The sequence below is a fragment of the Apus apus genome, chromosome 1 (genome assembly GCF_020740795.1).
Source record: "Apus apus isolate bApuApu2 chromosome 1, bApuApu2.pri.cur, whole genome shotgun sequence".
NCBI lineage: Eukaryota > Metazoa > Chordata > Aves > Apodiformes > Apodidae > Apus > Apus apus.
The window spans coordinates 136,422,905-136,442,415 of NC_067282.1; the positions used below are offsets into that span (position 1 = coordinate 136,422,905).

At 42.2% G+C, this 19,511-nt stretch overlaps 1 protein-coding gene across 7 annotated transcripts in view; it reads right to left on the reverse strand.

The window, feature by feature from the left end:
* SOX5 (SRY-box transcription factor 5) overlaps nucleotides 1–19,511 on the reverse strand; it is a 631,122-nt gene that overhangs the window by 288,440 nt on the left and 323,171 nt on the right. For 4 of the 7 annotated variants that reach the window (XM_051632738.1, XM_051632728.1, XM_051632689.1 and 1 more), the window contains exon 1: nucleotides 4,385–4,532. The exons of the other annotated variants lie outside the window; for them this stretch is intronic. In XM_051632738.1, coding sequence (XP_051488698.1) covers nucleotides 4,385–4,422 — 38 coding nt within the window. In that variant the 5' untranslated portion in view covers nucleotides 4,423–4,532. Of the gene's footprint in view, nucleotides 1–4,384; nucleotides 4,533–19,511 lie in introns of those variants that run through there. 7 annotated transcript variants of the gene reach the window in all.

A 19,511-nucleotide genomic window follows, 5' to 3' on the forward strand; every position in this document is an offset into this window, starting at 1 on the left:
AGAACCCAGACCCCTAGACCTACAAACATAAGCAATGAAGTCCCTTTCTCAAAATATCTCACTGGAAGGTGAAAGCTGTTCAGCCTGATATTAAATAAATCTCATCATTTTATTTTAAATGAAGGAATAATCACTCTTACTTCTACAGGTAGATTTTAGGAGAGCAGAACGTCATTCTGAGCAAGCCGGTTAATAGAATGGTATTATCCTTTCTCCAAAATTCGCAGCAAACACAGCAGCAGAAGAAAGCTTTTAGGGTAACTTTAGCTAAGAAAAGCACTTAGGAATACGCAAAGTTTCCTTTTAGGAAAATGATTTCTCCATTTGACAGTGTTGGTACAACCCCAAAATAAATTCTGTGGGAGTCTGAAATGACTCGTGCAGTGCAGCAGTGAAGCAGCTAAGTATATTTTTTTCCTCCCAGCAGAGACTTGCTTTACATCCCTAAGCCCTTCCTTTCTACAAGCTAGTCACTAGCACAGAGAACATTCTGAGTTGAACAGAACTGGTGACTGTAAATGTTAAATCTGTTCTGCTGTCCCCATCCCCACGCTTCCAACCATGCCTTTTGTCTTTTCTACTCCTCCTTTTTTCTTATGGAAGCACTAACCCACCCCTCCTTCTTCTACAAATGCTGCATACCTCTTTACCTTGAACTGGCATGTTAAAAATAAAATTTAAAAATAAATAAATAAATAAATTCATACATACAATTTAAAAAGAATGAAAAAGAGAAACAAAAAGAAAAAGGATGTTACTCTGTCTGGATGCTTAGTGCAGCTTCTCTCACAGTCTACAGAAAAATGTAAATATGCAGTAATTAATTTGGGTTTAAGAACATTCCATACACTAGGGACATTGTTAAGCAGTCACTTCATATATTTTTCATTTATCAGATTTTATTAAGACATTAAAACTTTATGCTGGGTATTTCTGAGATTTTATCATTCTATAAATTTCACAGCTGTTCATGATGATTCTGGTTGCATTATCTCTACCTTTTTATTCAATGAAGTAAACTTTCTATTGTGGCCATACTTGTTATATTTAAGCATAACGACTCGTTTTTCTAAAAAAAAAGAAAATCTGAACAACAAAAGAGTTACTCTTTTTGAGACCTTTAAAGCCTATTCAGAGTGCTACAGGTACACCACAAAGTATATCTCTGAAGTTATCCTTTCCCTGGGTAACAATCGGAGCAGATTTCAGTTATAATTTCTTTCTACAACATTTCTGCAAACATCATCCCTCTCAGAGCATGCATTCGGATGCTCCTCTCAATCACACAGCTGAACTGCCACAAACAGAAATAAAGACGTGCAAGTAACTTCTCAGGAAAGGACAAAAACCTTCACATTTTTGGTGTGGTAATTAATTATACATGCTAATTCACAAAACCTACTGCAATTTACTAGTGATGCTGAATGAATTAATGAATGTTTATTCGTCTGACACCGAGGATCATTTTCATTCTGAGTGTGTATCGTAAATGCCCCGTGCTAATGGCCACAGACACACAAGAGAAGTCCCCTTGATTCAGATCCCTTCAGTTGGGGTGACTGAAAGTTTCTGAACTGTTTGCAATTTACCCAAATACACGGAAACATTGCAGGGAAGATGACAGAGAGAGAAGAATAACCTCCTGAGACATATACAGACGCTCCGAGATCTGAAATGCAAACACCTTTGCTTGATAAATCTTTACCTCTTTGTAATTTGCTGTTCAAGTTTAAAAGGGGATAGTGGAAGATGGATAGCAATAACAAATCTGAAGTCGGTCGTGCAGATACAACACACCAGACCCCAGCAACTGTGGAAATGTGTTCCAAGAACTGCGTTTACTAAGGAACTGAGAAAATAATCTGCCATAAATGCCTAAAAGCCAGGCATCTGCACATCGTGCATATGTACACCCATGAACTCTGTGAGCATGTGTCTGAGGGTCTGTGCATCTCTGCAAGAGAAAGTGTCTCCTCGTGTCTGTTTCCTGATAAACACACACACACATTACATGGACAGTATCTGCTCTGTGTATGTGTGTAACTATAGTCAAACACACACAATGTAAACAAATGGTAATGATTAACAAAGATGTTGGTTTCTATTACCAATTTCAGCTGCAGAGGGAAAATAGTTAAAAAAACATATATTACATGTCCTGAGATTTGTTTTTATGGCTTCCCATTTCTACTGCTTGCGATTATCTACATAGCAAAAGGAGAGCAGCCTATTGATTATTTCACTAGAATGATTAATGCTGGGATCTCTGAAAATAAAACGTATGCCGGGGGACAGGAGGGAGAGGAGGAAGAGTAGAGAAGCTCATTCTATTTCTAAGCAAGATCTTTTGTCCAAAATTATTTGTTTACATATAAAAATTACATAAATATATATTTATAATGCAGAGAGACTGCAAATTTTAAAGTTCCCCAGCAGGAACACGAAAGGACTTCATTCTGCTTGACAGAGTTTCCAAGTGTTCTGTGCATCACAAAGTTCAAAGAATAATTGAAATTGCTTGCTTATAAATTTATACGTATAATCTTGGCAAAGAAGATGAAATACTTCAATCCGTTAATTGTATGAACGGGACAAATGCATTATTGTGATGCTAGATCAGATTCGACACCAGAAACAGTGACAGTTTCCTCAGGTAGTTAACTAAGTTAATACAATGCATGTGAACAGAACCAATTTTGTCCTAGTGTTGTCATGATAACAACCCAAAGAAAAACAAAAAGTATTCCAAGTAAGTATGAAAAACTAATTGCATTAAAGACAACCTTGGAGCAGTGCAACCATGCCAATTCGACTTTCTAGTAAGGAAGCACTCTAGCTGCAGAACGAGGACAGAAAGCGTTAAAGTAGTTCTTTCCTGCATTTCCCAATTTTATTTTTCTCCAATCTTTTAACTCAAGTGTTCTTCCCTGTCCTTTCTCTGCACGCGTGTTCCTCAGCCCACTTAAAATGTTTTTCTCTTGCCTTCTTCTCTATGCCTTTACTATCAAATTCAGTAGGTTTGAACGATGAACAGCTTGACTTAGCATATTTTTAACCAGCTGGTCTAGCACCTAGCTTGTATTGCATAGTCAGATACAACCAAATGTTTATACAGGAGGTAGCTTTCACGAAGATGAGAAAAACCTAAGTAAGGCGCATCCTGGCATTCTTTTATGCACCGCTTAGAAATGAAAGTTGCGATTGTTTACTGAAGCCGCCGTGCGAGGGACTATTAATAACCTTTTAAAATTCAGCCGGAGGGAAGGGATGCCAGATCATCAATGGACATGTGTACAAGCGCCTGAGAAAATGCTTCAAAACCTCTCAGGAGCGCCAGATCATACGAAATAAGGACTAAACTCTTGGCGGTCACAAGCCGTCGCCAGTGACAGCAAAAACTTAATTCCAGGCAGGGAAGGCTCCTGCTTCGGGCAGGGGGAGACAGGCGCATCTACGTCATTCCCAAGCCCCACTCTTGACACTCGGCGAGAGAGGTGACGGCCAAAACTTGGAGGCAGGAGTTTCACTTTTTCCTTTTTTCCCTTTTTCTTTTTTTTTTTTCTTTTTTTTTTTTTCCCCTCCTCAGGCAGAAGGATGTTCTCCTGACGGAGGGCCGGGATGTTAACTTGCCTAAAAATAATCGCTTCTACTAGATCAACAAAAGGTCATGTGCTCAGCGGAGAGCCTTTCCCAAGTTTGACGGGAGGCTGAGGTTGGAAGTTGAACCCCCCGCCTCGCCGGCCGCCGGGGCATCCTCTGTCGCCCGGGGAGTCCCCGGGCAGGGGCGGGGAAGTGCTGCCGAGGAGGGCACCTCGCTCCCCGTGCCTCGGCGGGCCGGTTCGGGCAGGGGAGGGTGGGCTGGGCAGGGCAGGGCAGGGCAGGGCAAGGCAGGTCGGCCTCGGAGGCAGCGGAACAAAGCTGCGCAGCGCCGGGGCGGCCGGGCGAGGGGCTCGGTGGGGCTGGGGGCTCCCCCGCCCCCACCCCACGCCCGGCTACCCTGACACGCCGTTTGAATGGCCAAGGTAAGGCCGGGGAGGGGGACGGGGACAGCGGCTGGGGCGGGGGCAGCATCTCGCCGGCCTGCCGCCCAGCGCCGGAGTTGCGCGCCCGGCCCCGTCTGCCTGTGCGAGCCCGCAGCGCGGGCAGCCCATCCGCGCACACGCGCGCCAACACGCGCGCTCGTATGCATAAATAATAATAAAAAAAAATCATTTAAAAAAAAAATAATGCAACATCAAACAAGCCACGAAACAGAACAACAACAAACAACAACAACAACAAAAAAAGATAAAAAGACACACGCCTCCCCCACTCCTCCCTCCTCCGCCCCCCCCCACCGCAAAAGGCAGCGACCCCCCCCCCCCGCCCCAACAACTCGACTCACCTTTCAAACTCCTGAGGTAAATCAGGGTCAGTTAGCATGCTGGAAAAGCACAATTTCCCTTTGTCACAGCAGCCACCTATGGTCGCCTCCAACTGAACCTGTCAAGTGAGTCCAAACCTTCTAAACCGATTGATTTTCTCTCTCTCTCTCTCTCTCCCTCTCTCTCTCTCTCTCTCTCTCTCTCCCTTCCCTCCCCTCCCCTCCCTCCCTCCCTCCCGGCTCGCTCTGAGCTAGGACTCCTTGACCAGTCTCTTAAAGGGGCAGCGCCTCGCAGCAGGCTGCGCGCACAGCTCCCCCCACCGCGGCGCGGCGGCCCCGGCGCTGGGCAACCTCCGCCCGCCGCCCGGCCCTGCCCTGCCCTGCTCGTCTGTCCGCCCGCCGCCGCCACACGGGAAAAGTCAACTCGTTCAATGTCCTACAAACCGAGGCGGGGGGGGGGAAGGGGGGAGGGAGGTGTAAATAGGAGGGAGTAAGGGAAAAAAAAAAAAAAGCGCCCGACAATCCACCTAAACCGGCAAACCAGGAGCAAATCCCCTGCGCTGAGGAAGATCAGTGGAGAAAGAAGATAAAACAAGAGCAGACTGATTAAATTGAAACAGTTATCAACTCTCTAGGAGTTGAAATAGGGGAGAAAAGATTAGACACAGAAAAATGTTACCAAAGGCATTTGTGTTCCGAAGAATTTTCATTCTTTTCTCTCCCCCCTCTCGCCTTCTCTCTCCCTCTTTCTCTCCTTGGGGAGGGGAAAAAAAAAAAAAACAACAACCACAAAAAAAAAACTACCCCGCACAACAATCAGGCATTGTTCTGAGGGAAGAAAAGCAACTTTGACAGATTGAAATATAGCAGAGGCCCCTTCAAGGAAACCTGTAAACAACTTGTCACTCACTCTGTCGGTCTCACTGTTAGCTCTTGCTTTCCACAAAGTGCTGCGAACCGTCCTGGCAACAAACCCAAAGTTTCCTCAGCTCCAAACTCCATCAAACAGCCGTGTTGTGTGCAAGGGAAAAGGTAGCCACATGCCAAAACAGCGGGCGCGCACACACACACGCGCGCACGCACGGTACAAACAACAACAAAAATAAACTTCCCGTTCGTCTGCGAGAGCTTTTCTTGCTTTATTTACCTCCCACCTCCCTTCCTCCCCTGGACGAGCTATAGGACACCCTCCTTTGGGGATCCCCCTATTTTCTCCTGACCAGACAGCCCCTGATAACAAGGTGGACGGAGCGCGGCTGCCGAGCCCCTCGGCTGGCCGGCGGAGCGCAGCCTCCGCGGCACTTCCAATGATCCACATAAAAGTGTGGCAGGCGAGGAAGGCCATCAGGTAATGGACCTTTCACACGCGGGGACGAAGGCGGCGGCAGCAGCTGTCGCTGCGGGGCCAGCCCCGCACCCCGCACCGCGCATCCCGGGGACGCCCCGCTGCGCCGTTCCGGCGGGGAAGGCTGCAGCGCCCGAGTCCGCCCCGGCGGGGAGTGGGGGGAAGCGGCCGGGCAACGCCGCGAAGAAATTCCCGTCCAAGCCCCGGGGATTAGCCGGGGGCTACTCTGGAAGCAGAGCGCACAATGCCTCAATAGTCTGCACGGCCCGTGTCCAGCCTGGCACTGAGCTCGCACTAAGAAGCGGGGAGAGGGGGGGGGGGGGGGCGGGGGAAGAGAAAGAAGAAACCCAAACTGGTCTCCCTGTTCTTTAGCACACACATGCACACACACCCACACACAACCACATATCTATACTCTATTCTTTCCAGTTCCCCAGCCCTAATTCCTTTCGCTTCCCCCCCCCCCCCCCCCCTTTAATTTGCAGCTGGACAACATTAAGGGCCTTTAAAAACCACGAGGTTTTGACCCCACAACAGTTTGATTAGGTCCACTGCCCCCTCTCTTCCCCTCTTATCCCTGCCTCCCAGTGACATGGAGAAAGCAAGTTTACTTTTTGAAATCTATCTACATATGCACACAGAACGGCCATAAAATGTTCCACATTTTCATGCCCACTGGCTTAAAAAAATTCCAAATAGAAAAGCTTATTATTTTTATTAATATCTGACATCTACACTGTTGAACTCACTCCTTTCCCTCTCAATGTGTACGTTATAAAAGATCGGGCTCATCCAGTCCAGTGTGGGCATAAAGGCATCAGCAGCTAGAAGCCTGGGATGCTGATTTAAATCACAAGTAGCAAACCCACTTGTAGCTTGTGCACATCATCCCCACAGAGCATGAGACCACTGACGAAACAAAACGCCACAGCGAAGTTCGCGAAGGCGCCTTTGCCGCCGCTCACAAAAGCGGATCTGCGAAGGCCGCCTCCAAGCCTGCCTTACACCACCGCGGCGCTCCGAGTGCAGTCGTGTACAATCTGTCAACTTCTGGCATGAGGTAGATCTAATGGCTCCTCACTGTGGGGCAGGGTAAACTGCCTTCCTTCAGTAGCCCCTAGGAAATAATATTTTCCACAGAGGTCCATTCATAGGAGCCTGACAAACCTAGTTAACATGTGCAAGGATTTTTCATTTGTTATTTAGTAGCTAGCCCTTTTAGGACAGCTATGAAGCAGACATTGAAAAGGCAGCAGATGATTAAAAGGAACAATTCCAAATACTTTCTCTTTCATCTGAGGGTCTCAAACCATGTTAAGTCTCACATTACTCCTCTGCAGGTAATAAATATAATTAGGGCCTATTCCAAAACTTTATTTGTATTGAAAAGTATCTTGCTCCGCAGGGGCTCAATTGAAATCAGCAAATCTCTGTGTGGAGTAGGAGGCTTCTTAGTAGGAGAATTTGGCCTCAAATAAGGAAACTGAGATGCAGACAGGCTTAGTAGCTTGCCCAAGTTGACAGAGTTAGCCAACTCCAGCAAAAGGATGAAAAACAAAGATCCTATGTGCCTTACACTCGATAATAGCCCCTATGCTGCTAAAACACATGGTATATTTTAGCTTTTTTTCCCCACAAAGGCATCACTCTTGCATCTACTATTTGGTACCTTCATTGCTATATTCACATTTGTCAGGCCCCTTTTCTTAGTCTTTCGTTTTCCCTCGATGCACCATGGCCTCTCCATAAACACTGTTCCTTCTCTGCCACTTTTTGGTTTCCTTCCCCTATGCTGTTGCATTTGGCCTTGGGCAAAGTATGCGGAGAGATGCTACTCAGAAGCCCCAGCTGGAGGAAGATTAAGAAGACCTTTTTCAAAAAAAAAAATAATTCAACAGTTTTGGCAGGACTATCATATTTTGACTGCACATTAGCTCCACTCAGCTCTCAAACCTCCTATCTTTTTTTCAACTAAGCTCCACTCCACAACTGCCCTTCTTCTACATCATCCTTCTGTCATCTGTTCACATGTATTTACCCCTGCCTATATAATTTCCCATTTGAGCTTCTTCAGGGCAATAATCACATACTCCTCGAAGCTGGTATAGCACAATCAGGCTCCTTGGGTTCCTGGCTCTCAGCTAGTATTATTATAAACCCAAGCAATAACTACCAACATTAGGAATTATGGAACAGGGCAGTGGCTTCACTAGGAAGAAGTACAAAGCACCACAATAAAAGGGAGGAAAAAGCAAATAAATGTGCAGGGGAGAAAACAACCATAACTGAGCAAGAGGGAGAGTAGAGAAGGGGAGAGGAAATGGAAGAAAGGAAGGAAGTAGAGATCATTCCCCTGAATGAATCTGACATGAATACTTCTTTTCCCTTACCCTGGTTTACATTTACCTGATTACATTTTGTGCTCAGGTACCTAACCTGCTTCCTAGTTTCCTTTATCTTATGTTTTCTGCAACTACTGAGCTCCCTCTCCCAGCTGAGGACGGGCAGGGATTAGAGTTGGGTCTGAAAAGCAGAAAAAAAATTGCTGCTACCATTGTATTAATATTATATTGTATTACTGTATCATTGTGTTGTTATTATTGGATTATTAACGGTCTATTGTATAGACTTATCAAGAAAATAATGTTATCATAGTAAGTTCAACTGGAACAGTAAGAGGACAAAAAAGCAAGCTGAACAAATGGTTTGAGGGAATCTCTGAAACCTTTCTACAAATCATTTCGTATTAACTTTAAGGCTTGCTTTTTAGAAATTGCTAGGACATATCACAAAGGCTGCTGTCATATCAGAAGGGGGAAGAACTGAGGAACTGGGGTAAATAAACACTAATCGAGAAAGAAGAAAATGTATCTAACACACAACTGTCCACCTTTTAACACAGATTACAACTAATAGCCATCCCTAACACCCCTTTTTTTTTTTCCTAGCAGATTGTAGTTACAAAACCCACTTGCAACCTGAGAGATCCATGTTCAGTTCTCTCAATTCTCTTATCAAACTGACAATTCAGGATATGAGTTCAAATATCTTCAACTGCTGAGAAAAATGAAACCTCCCCCATTCCTCCCCCAGCAGTGAATCTGCATTTCCCTTCCTTTGCTTTCTTTAAGGGGTACCCAAAACGAACCAGCCCAGGTAAAACAAGATAATTTGGGTCAAACTTAACAAAAAAAGCTCTGATTTTCATTTAGGCAAGGGAAAAAAAATCATAAACTCCTATCTGAATTTTTGTGTTTAACTAACTTGTTGCTATTGCGGTTTTCCAGTTCAAGAGGTAAACCAAAAAAATCAATCATCCACCCAGCTCAAGCTAGACATACCATAACTCTGGAATATTACACAAATAGAGCCCACAGGTCTTTATACAAGCATATTGGCAGAAGGAAAACCTTAAATGAAACATTAATTCATTTTTTTTAAATCATCAAATGATAGCACTTTAGCCCAGTGCCTTTGGCAGATCCTGCAGTACAGTAAGTAAAGGAAGGGCTGGGAAAAAGAAAAAAAAAAACAACAGCTTTTTGGGGTTTGTTGTTTCCACTGTAGGTTTTAATAATAGAGACCTAAAAAATCCAAGGAAATGTAAGATGTTTCACAGAATGATTTACTGGAAAATTCTCACAGAAAAAATGCAAAACTCTGAAGGTCCTAAATGGATTTTCTTTTTTAGGCATGCATCCAAAACAACTGCAGCATTAAGAACAAATCTGTAAGATTTCTAAGAAAGGGTGTTTTGGAACAGGTTATGAGAGAGTGGAGGCAGAATAGAGTGGGACTGATGCATTTACTATGAAGAATATCTCGCAAATAATGAGTGCTTACTTCAGAGTATGGAAATGTTTAGCTACAATGCAGTTTGGATCATATGCTTAGGAACAGATTTTTCCTTTCAGTGTGCATGCCTAGCTGCCATTTCCATTAATGGGAATTAAGTACATGTGTCAAGAGGAGAAGTTAACTCTTAGAAATATAACTAATCTATGCTTTTTTTAAAGAATGTAAATGCCACATCAGGCATGTTCAGTGTTGGCAAAACTGAGTGCTGAATATAGTACAGCAAAATCTGAGGAGAAGGCGATCTGGAGGACTGAAATTTCTGTGCTATTTACAGTTTTTTAATTTACTGAATTTCTTCAAGGAAAAGTAAAATCATCCCATTTGCAAGTGGGAAGCCCTCGTTTATCAGCTATTTATTTGCAATTTCAGCAGGGGCTTACCATCTGCAAGCCTCCCTGTAAAAGAGAACTGACACTACCCTTAAGAAGAAATCGGAACCTTTATCTAAAATTTTAATTCAAACTTCCCTCAGGGTCACTAAATACTACAATAAAGTTCCTAATCATTTTTTAAAAGGAGGTTGGCGTTCTTTGATCCTGTCCATTCTGCGTCAGCCAGGGTAAAGGAATATCAAAATTAATACAGATGTAAACGATAATACAGATTATTTTTTTAGAAATAAAAATAGTATACATAAACACATCTAAAATTAAATTAATTTATGTTTTAGCAAAAAGTAGCATCTAATTGTGAAAACAAGAAAAAGTAGAAAGACAACACATTCCTGATTTTGTGTTGCCACCTCACACCCCCCAGTTCCATTATTTTGAGTTCAGCTTGTTTTATTATTGCTCAATACTGTCAGCTACCTACAGGGTCCCTCTACTGCCTTTCTTAGTAGCCTTGGTCTGCACAGAAGCAGCTTGAAACAAAATTAAATAAAAACAGGACAGTTAAAAAAAGTCACAAAAATAGAGAGCATATGCATGGATAGGAACTGTGCTTGAAAAGATTTAAGAAGCTGACTGGATTTCCAATTTACAGTTTCTTGTTAAGGTTCTAAACATAAAATGCCTCTAACATAGGAACCTGTTGCTCTAATTTGTTTTTTTTTCTTCTGTTTTCTTTTTTCAGTGTAGGTATTTTGCACAGAACGTACCATCCTGACCGAAGCTCACAGCTTCACCTTTCCTGCAGTTTCCTGCATCCTCTGCCTTCAATCTGACCAGGCTGATCACTTTCTGAGTGACAGGCCTGTTTACTCTCAGTGCCCATCCAGTCTTCAGCCTCTCGGATGACAATGCCAGCAGGAATGTTCCTCCTCGGTGTCATTTCCAGTGACTCTTAGGAACATGTAAATGCCTGCCACAATATACCCAACAATGACCCTAACTCATTTCATTCAGATAACCAACTCCCATCAAACGGAAACTACTCCCTTTTCCCACGGTGCGTGTGCAGAGGAGTCGTTGGTAGAAATCGAGTCTCTTTTGAACAGGCAACCTAAGTTTTAGAGCTAAACATAAGCTTCTGAGCCTAAGTATCCTAATAACTCATCTTTGATCTATTTGTAAAAGTCGATTATAATTGTTGAGAGTGGTTCCAAGTGCACTGAAATGGAGATATTTCTGCTTGACCCAGTGGGCTTTTCCTGTGTGGCTTTCAATATAATGTTTGCAGGTTTTATCACTGCATTCTCATCATTTCCTCAACAACAATTCTGTCTCTTTTTTTAACTCATCCACTGAACGAGGTTACAGTAATCATATTTTGTCTCTCTATTTCTAATCTGTTTTTTCCACTATAGGCTGCTCTAAATAATTTGTACACTAAGGACACCGGGTTTAAAACAGAGTTGCTTCCACTGACTGTCTGATCTACAACAAGCATCATGCAATTAAAAGTGCACGGGTGCTCTGGAATAATCCACATCACCTAGTCCTAAGTGTTCTGTGAAGGCCTTCCAGCCTTCCTCTTGTAGTCATGCAGTTTCCTCTGGTGTTTGCAATGAAAATTCTCCACACCCACAAGTAAAGCTACTGTCTGCTTCTCTTCACTAGAAGCAATTGTCTTTAAGTGCCATTACCATCATTTATTGCACTATTAGCATAGGGCTAGTGGCCACCTTCAGCTAACCAGCTTGAGCTCCTTTGCTGTTGGCGAGATACAAGCACAGAGAGCTCAATTCACCATTGTTCTGCATTTTGTATACTCCATTGGTTTAGAGGACAACTAAGAATATAAAATACTTCCAAATAATATTACCCTTTCCTAGTTACTTCTTACTGGAAGTGCAGTGAAGAATTAGGTCTTTTGTAAGAAATATCCTCTACCTAAACCCGTTTATAGACTGCACTGGTAATTAGACATAGACCACAAAAAGGTAATATTCTTACATTGTGTAAATCGCTTATCTGTTTTATTCCTTTTCACTCCATATAATCATAAGAGCTCAAGTAACTGCTCTCTAGTAAGTATTTTTAAAAATACAGATAATTAAATATGCAGTTTGTAAATTCAGAATACATTTGTACATACATTCCCTTTCTACTGTACAGCACACAAGCCCCCTGTATGGTCTGTGATAAGATTAATACAAATTAGTGTTTATTCAGTGTAGCCTACTGATATTTAACTTGTTATACTGGGAAGATCAAACTGTAAAACAATTCTGATGATGTTAAACACATCTCTGTAAGGGGAGGAGTCATAAAACATTTCTGCTACTTACACCTTGCACACTGAAACAGCAATCAATGAGTATGTAGAGTTATGTTTCATTTATAAAGTTAGAAAAGCATACCATACCCATTTGTTTATCTTAATGGTGCTCTCATCCAGTTTTATGAGTGATTTTCCACCTTTGTGTAAAAGCAAAACTAATGCCCTTTGGTTCTGTCAAAGAAAAAGCTGAACTCCTACTTCCAATACACAGACTCAAATTCAGCCACTATTATAGAGAAATAAATACGTAAGTATGGTATAAAACAGACCAATGGCTTGTTGTTACTGGTATTTCAATGGAGGCTTAACTCTTGCTTCTCATCTCTCATTACCTGGGACAGCTAGAGGCTGGAACCATTGCTGGGGTAGCATACTAAAGGCCCCTAGGAATACTTGGGAAAAGCTGAGAAAAGACTGCTGAAGTATTCTGAAGCATAAGCATGGGAAAAACAGAGTATCTGGGGACACTTTTCAAAGGCCCTAATGCAATCCAGGTACAGGGTTAACTACCTTCTACTACCAATTAGCTTGTGAGCAAGACAGATCTTCAAGAGTCGCCACTGAGGTATATTCAGAATGTAAGAAAGTCAGAAAGGAGATATGAAAAACCACAGCCAAGAAAAAAAGTCCAAAACCAACACACACAAATAAAAAAAAGAAAAAAGAAAAAAAAGAGAGAGACCACGGGATTGAGACAGTCACTAAGATTAAAACACAAAGAAGTTTCTCAGGAATGTTTATCAAAGAAAATTTATGTCATAAATTTTCCTCTGCCTGGAGAAGATTCAAAGCTGAGTGTCTCTTCTCTTGCCATGTAACGTTGTACTGAATCCAGACTGCACATTTGGTCACTCGCTTTTCCCCTTAAATAACACTTTCTATTTCTGATGTGTCTTTTGTTTTGTTTTACAAAGTTTAATTTCTCTTCCTTTGTTGATGCATTTTCCTTTTGTCATTATTTCAGAGTTGTGTAAAAGCAATTAGTGACACAGTGCCAAGGACTGAACCTCACAAGCAACCTAAATATTTTGATTCACTGAGAATGCAGTCCATAATTTACAAAGTGGCTGACCCCTGTCCAATAAATACAATGAAATAAATTAGATAATTTCTGCATGTTAACAGCCTAAGGCATATGCAGAAAAAATGTCAAAATGGAGAAACAGTGAATGTCACCACATCAGATATCAGAGATACTCTTCTGACACGCTTTCCAAGAAACACAATGACATCTGTATATACCTTTTCAGCATCTGACCCCACACAATCAATCCTGTCAACCGCCTCTCCTGGTAGTTGCATGTGGCTACTGCCCTTTCTTGAGAGCAATGTGGTTCAAAATCTGGGCAAAGATTTCACATATGAGAATGTCACAGGTGAAACTTGTTTTCTAATGAATTCTGAGCTAGCAATAGAATAGCAGCAGGTGTCTCAAGAAGTGCAAATGGAGTGGAAAATAAAAGGGAGGGGCATCTACCTTTTCTTTCCTTTTAGCTGTCCTTTTCTTCCTCCCCCCCCCCCCAACTTGCTATATATTTCTCACAGGGAGCCCAGTACCATAGTCAAAGTTAAACCCTGCTGTATGCAATCAGGACAGGCCTTTGGCATAGCAGTGAGCTGAAAAGCTCTCTCAGCTCCTGTGGTCAAGGCCAAGACATTGAGAGACAATGGATGGGCCTCTGTGATTAACATATGAAAGAACTGATATAAGACCTGAGAGCAGAGAAGGAGGAGAAGAGCAGAGGTGAGAAGAGTGCCAGAGCAGGCTGGTGAGAAAGAAGGTGGAGTAGGTGCCCAAGCAGAAGTTCACCCATGGTGAGACAACAGGCTGTCCCCCTGCAACCCATGGAGGAGGATGGTAGAGCATCCTGTGAAGGTGCACAGTGGGACAAATGTGGATCTGCAGCTGTGGAGGACCCTGCACCAGAAGAGATGACTATTCCCAAGGCAGCCTGTGACTCTGTGGGAAGCCCACACTGGAGCAGCTTGCTCCTGAGGGACTGCACCTCGTGGGGTGGACTCATATCAGAAGGGTTCATGAAGGACTCTCCCATGGGAGAGACTCCATGGGGAAGCAAGGAAGGACTGTAATGAATCCTTCTCCGTGAGGAGGAAGGAGTGGCAGAAAACAACATGTCTCTGAACCCCATCCCCTGTACCCATGTGCAGCTGGAGAGAAGGAGGTGAAGAAATCTGGAGCAAAGTAATTTGGGCCTGGGAAGAAGGGAGGAGTGGGGTAAAGTATTTAAGCACGATTCCTTGTTTTTGTCCATGTCCAGTGAACATCTGATTAGGGATAAATTAAATTCTTATTTTTTCCCAAGCTGAGTCTGTTTTGCTTGTGACCATAACTGGTGAGTGAACCCTCTCTGTCTCAACCCACAAGTTTCTAGTTGGTTTTTGTTCTCCCCATCCCACAGTGGGGGGGAGGTGGTGAGTGAGCGGTCACGCACTTTGTTGTTGGCTAGGCGTACACCATGACACCATGATGTTACCAAGGATTTGTGTTTAATTGCATGAAAAAGATGCACGTCATTTAATAAAAGCAGATTTGCTTATGCTAGTTTGAAAAATCTGCCACAAGAAACACAAAAACTACAGCTTGCTTCAAAACGAGACAGTTCTCCATTATATATGTCCTAGATGTTTCAAAGCAAGGTGGGCTCAGACCAGACAACCGTTCCCCCAGACAAGAGAGGGAAGTTTATTCCTGTCCCTCCTCTCCTACTGGTTGCTCTAACTCTGGCATGTACATTATTTAATACAACCGTGGCCAAAGTGTTAAGTGGCTTTAAATATAAAATAAATCAAATTTTGTAAGATGGGAAAAAAAATCAATGCATGAATAAGAAACCAGCAAGCACAGTACCTAACTTGAAGTACCAACCAAGATGCACCATGACATCACAACATCCCTGAGTACCACAGCTGACTGGTGCCCAAGCACCCCTGGTTGGACCTCACGACTACACAGGCCAAGTTGGATGGACATGTATTACAGAACCTCACCTCTTAGAGGTGTGGTCTGCAAGGTCAGAGTGAGAGAAACTTTTTTCATTACTAGTTCCAAAACCTTGTATTTGGACACATAATGCAGAAATAATCATACGAGTATCTTATTTCCCTGATACTGGAACACTCTGGGAATCTGGAGCAAAAGTGAATTAAAAGCTCCATAAAACACTGTTTCCTATTTTGCATTAGTTTGCATTTGACTGAAAGACTTCTTGTTCTTGTAATAATTGAAAAAGTAAAAACAAGTAACCAACCTTCCTTTTATTTCATAGACTTTAGGGGTTTTTATTTATCTTTTCTCTGAACAGTCTCAGCTTTTTCCTCATATACAAGGCAGCCTATTTAAGATTAAAATTTGCACTGCGTTTGCTTCTCTTTGAATTTCTTCTGTTTCTGCTATATATGTTTTTAGAATCATAGAATCATTAAGGTTGGAAGGGAACTTAAAGATCATCAAGTTCCAACCCCCCTGCCACGAGCAGGGAAACCTACCACTAGATGAGGTTGCACAAAACCTCATCCAACCTGGCCTTAAAAACCTCCAGGGATGGGGCATCAACAACCTCCCTGGGCAACCCATTCCAGTGCCTCACCACCCTTACAGTGAAGAATTTCTTCCTAACATCTAACCTAAATCTCCCCTCTCTGTTTAAAACCATTATCCCTTGTCCTATCACTATCTTCTCTGATGAAAATTCCCTCCCCAGCTTTCCTGTAGGCCCCTTTCAAGTACTGGAAGGCTGCTATAAGGTCTCCCCGGAGCCTTTTCTTCTCCAAGCTGAACAGCCCCAACTCTCTCAGCCTGTCTTCATAGCAGAGGTGCTCCAGCCCTCTGATCATCTTGGTGGCCCTTCTCTAGACCCTCTCCAACAGGTCTATATCTTGTGCTGAGGGCACAAGACTGCACACAGTATTCCAGGTGGGGTCTTATGAGAGCAGAGCAGAGGGGCAGAATCCCCTCCCTGGCCCTGCTGGCCACACTTCTTTTGATGCAGCCCAGGACACAATTGGCTTTCTGGGCTCCAGAGCACACTGGCAGCTCATGTCGAGCTTCTCATCTATCACCACCCCCAAGTCCTTCTCCTCAGGACTGCTCTCTAGCCATTCTCCCCCCAGCCTGGATTTGTGCCAACCCAGGTGCAGGTCCTTCAGGTAGCCTAACCCATAAAGAACTCAGTATTGCAGGAGAGGCCTTACTACCGACACATGCCACTCTACAATTTTCAGCATTATTTCCTATTCCATTTCTAACAACTGACTCTTGTCCTTGAATCACTCCACCTAGTTTAATTTAGTATTCCATAAGGAAACATATGTCATCTTTCCTTACATTCCCAAGTGGTCATAGTTACGGTAGAACAACGCAGTGAGTATTGTTACATACATTTTTCTGCCCGATGTGCAATACTCACACTTGTGTAGCTAACCTGCCTGTCTTCCTGCATGGAGTCCTCCACTATCTTTTCCAGCCCCAACTGGAAAGATTCTGCCTCAGAAGCCAATGTTTCTGTACCACTGGTCATAGTAATTTTCAGTTCATTTTTATATATGATATATACATATATATAAAAAATGAGATATATAAATGTAGTCCCTCAGAAGACTAATTCTTGAAAGTACTCCTATTCCACAACGACATTTCTAACAGCCCCTTGTGGAGGCATTTTTCAAAAACTTTCCTTCAGGAGGAAAAAAGAATAAATCTAATGATTGTCTTTTACTATTTGTTGACAAGTTCAAGGAATTATCATTAGACATAATTTTTCTTTACAAAAGCTATGCTGATAGATAGCTATGGTATCACAATACTCATCTATATGTCTCCTAATTTTATTTTTTATTACTATTTCAAACAATTTATCAAGTAAGGAAAGAAAATTCATTAGACTAATTCTCCGCATCAATTCTACTGTTCAATTAAAGAGAAGCAGAAAAATTGCTTTCTCCAACCTTACAGGTTAGAAGCCAATATTAAAGCAAAGACTACATATTAAGTTAGCAGCCCTATTTGAGCTCATCATCAATTTCCAGTAGCACATTTTGATATGTCCAACTTTACCTGGTACTCTGTTGCTCTTCATTTGATGAGTTTAGCAGCTACTTTTCCTTCAATTTCTGCTTTGACAGTACCTAATCCTTAATATTGCAAAAGAATGGCTACAGGTTAGATTTCCCTCTTAAGTCTTCTGTGACACCATATGACAAGGAAATAATTTCATTTCTCAGCAAACCCATTATCCTCCTTACCTATTATTCTGTGTATACTAAGGAAAAAATCCTTAAATACTATTATGTGTTACAGTACTGAGGGAAAAAAATTTACAGACTTTATGTGGACAGCACAACCTTTTAGAAAGTATCTGAATTTACTCCTTGTCATTTCAGCAGACCAGCCCCTCCTCAAGACACTTTTTTTGTTTTGTATGGGGTTCTCTTGCGTTTCCAGCTCGCAATAATCCTGATGTCCTCCAATTTTAAGCCACACCCATTCTAATAGCAATCTTCCTTTCCTAATACTGTATCCTGGGCAATGCAAACCAAGTCTTCAAACAACTTGGAACCAAGTGCATCCCCTAGATTCAGTAAGCCCTAAGGGTTTGATAAACTTTCACCATACACTGATTTACCACAGCAGCCTATAAAATCAGAGCCTGTCTTTGTCAAGGAGCTATGAATTGGCACCAGCTTTGTAAAGCTGAGGGAACTATAGCTTCCTGTATCAGGCAATTTGGCCTGGGATTTTACAAGATTAAGCCACCATGTAAGAGTTTCCACAGTCTCTGCACATGGTTAGACTAACCCACATAAGGAGAAATACAGTATTTTTTAGTAATGATCAAATGATCGGCATTTACAAATCTGATTACAGAGTTTTTTGTGACTACTCGGCAAAGCTTGCACTATTTTCATAGGCAAAAAAGAAAGCATGTGAAACCAGGATGGAAAAGTTTCCATATTAACCAAAACCCAAGAGTTTGTGTTGTTTTGGGTTTTTTTCTTTTAAAAGCTACATATTTCTTATAAGCCTTTCAAAGTATTTCTTTGCATTAGAATTTTAGCTGTAAACCTGCTTTCATTATTCATAAATATACACAGTTTCCCTGCCACTTTCTCTAACACCCATCTAGGACCTGTATCCTGACCTGTACCTAAAATACAGATATTGAAGAAAATTCTTAGTACTGTATTTTAAAAGGTTGCTACATACAAAATCTGTGTACTACAATGATTGTTCATATGTGAATATTAAGTTATTAATATAATACAGTGACTATACTACATTGGGAGATCTAGTGTGGGCAAACCTCTTGGAAACAATCCATTGGACTATTCAGATTCACAGGTTAACAAACACCAGGAATAACAGAAAGGAGGCTCATCCTCACCTACATGGGCAGTACAAAGGCAACAGACCCATTACACATGCTTTATCTCAATCATGTGGAGAGTGAGCCCCGTGCATCTTTGTGACAGTAGCCTGACTGCGCACAGTTACTCTGCATAAACCAGGAGCACCTGTCTAGGATTTTCAGATTTTCAGTAGTAGTTGCTGAAGAGTCAGATGTTGCTGAGCAGCTTCTGGCCATCCAAAAATCTCACAGATCACTGCACAAAGCAACAAGGCAGCAGATTATCACTGAAAGCCAGAGCACATTGCCCAATTCTTTAGAGTTTGCGTGTCTAGACAAGCTTTCAGACTTACTACATTCACTGAGTCAGTTATGATACAAAAGAGGATCCCTGTAAGAAACATGTGCAGGTCTTATGGCATCATTCTAAAGTGAAAGCTGACACTGGCCATTTCCATTCCCATACCAGGGAGTAAAAGTTTCCTCACACACAGACAACTGACAGTTCTTACTTCTGGTAAGATAAAATACATCTATAATATCTGAGGCCACCTCCCTAATAGTGTGACCATATTCCTTGTGTTTATGTTATTCACAGGTAACAACACAAGTGTCGTTGTTTTCTCAGTAATTAAAATATATAAAGTATTCACAGAAAGCATTCAGTTTGCATACTGTGATCCATTTCTAACATCAGAAAACCACAAATTAACAAAAATCATGAAAAGATAAGCCTGAAGTGTCTCTATGAATATAAAGAATCTATAAAGCCGTCACTAGGTGGGTCCATAGCAATGGATTAGATTTCAAGAGATGTTACATGCAAAACATTAATGCTTAAAACAGATGCAATACAGACTAAAATAGAGTCTGGAAACAGGAAAATCAAGTGGGAGAGATTCTTTCCTACAGCTAC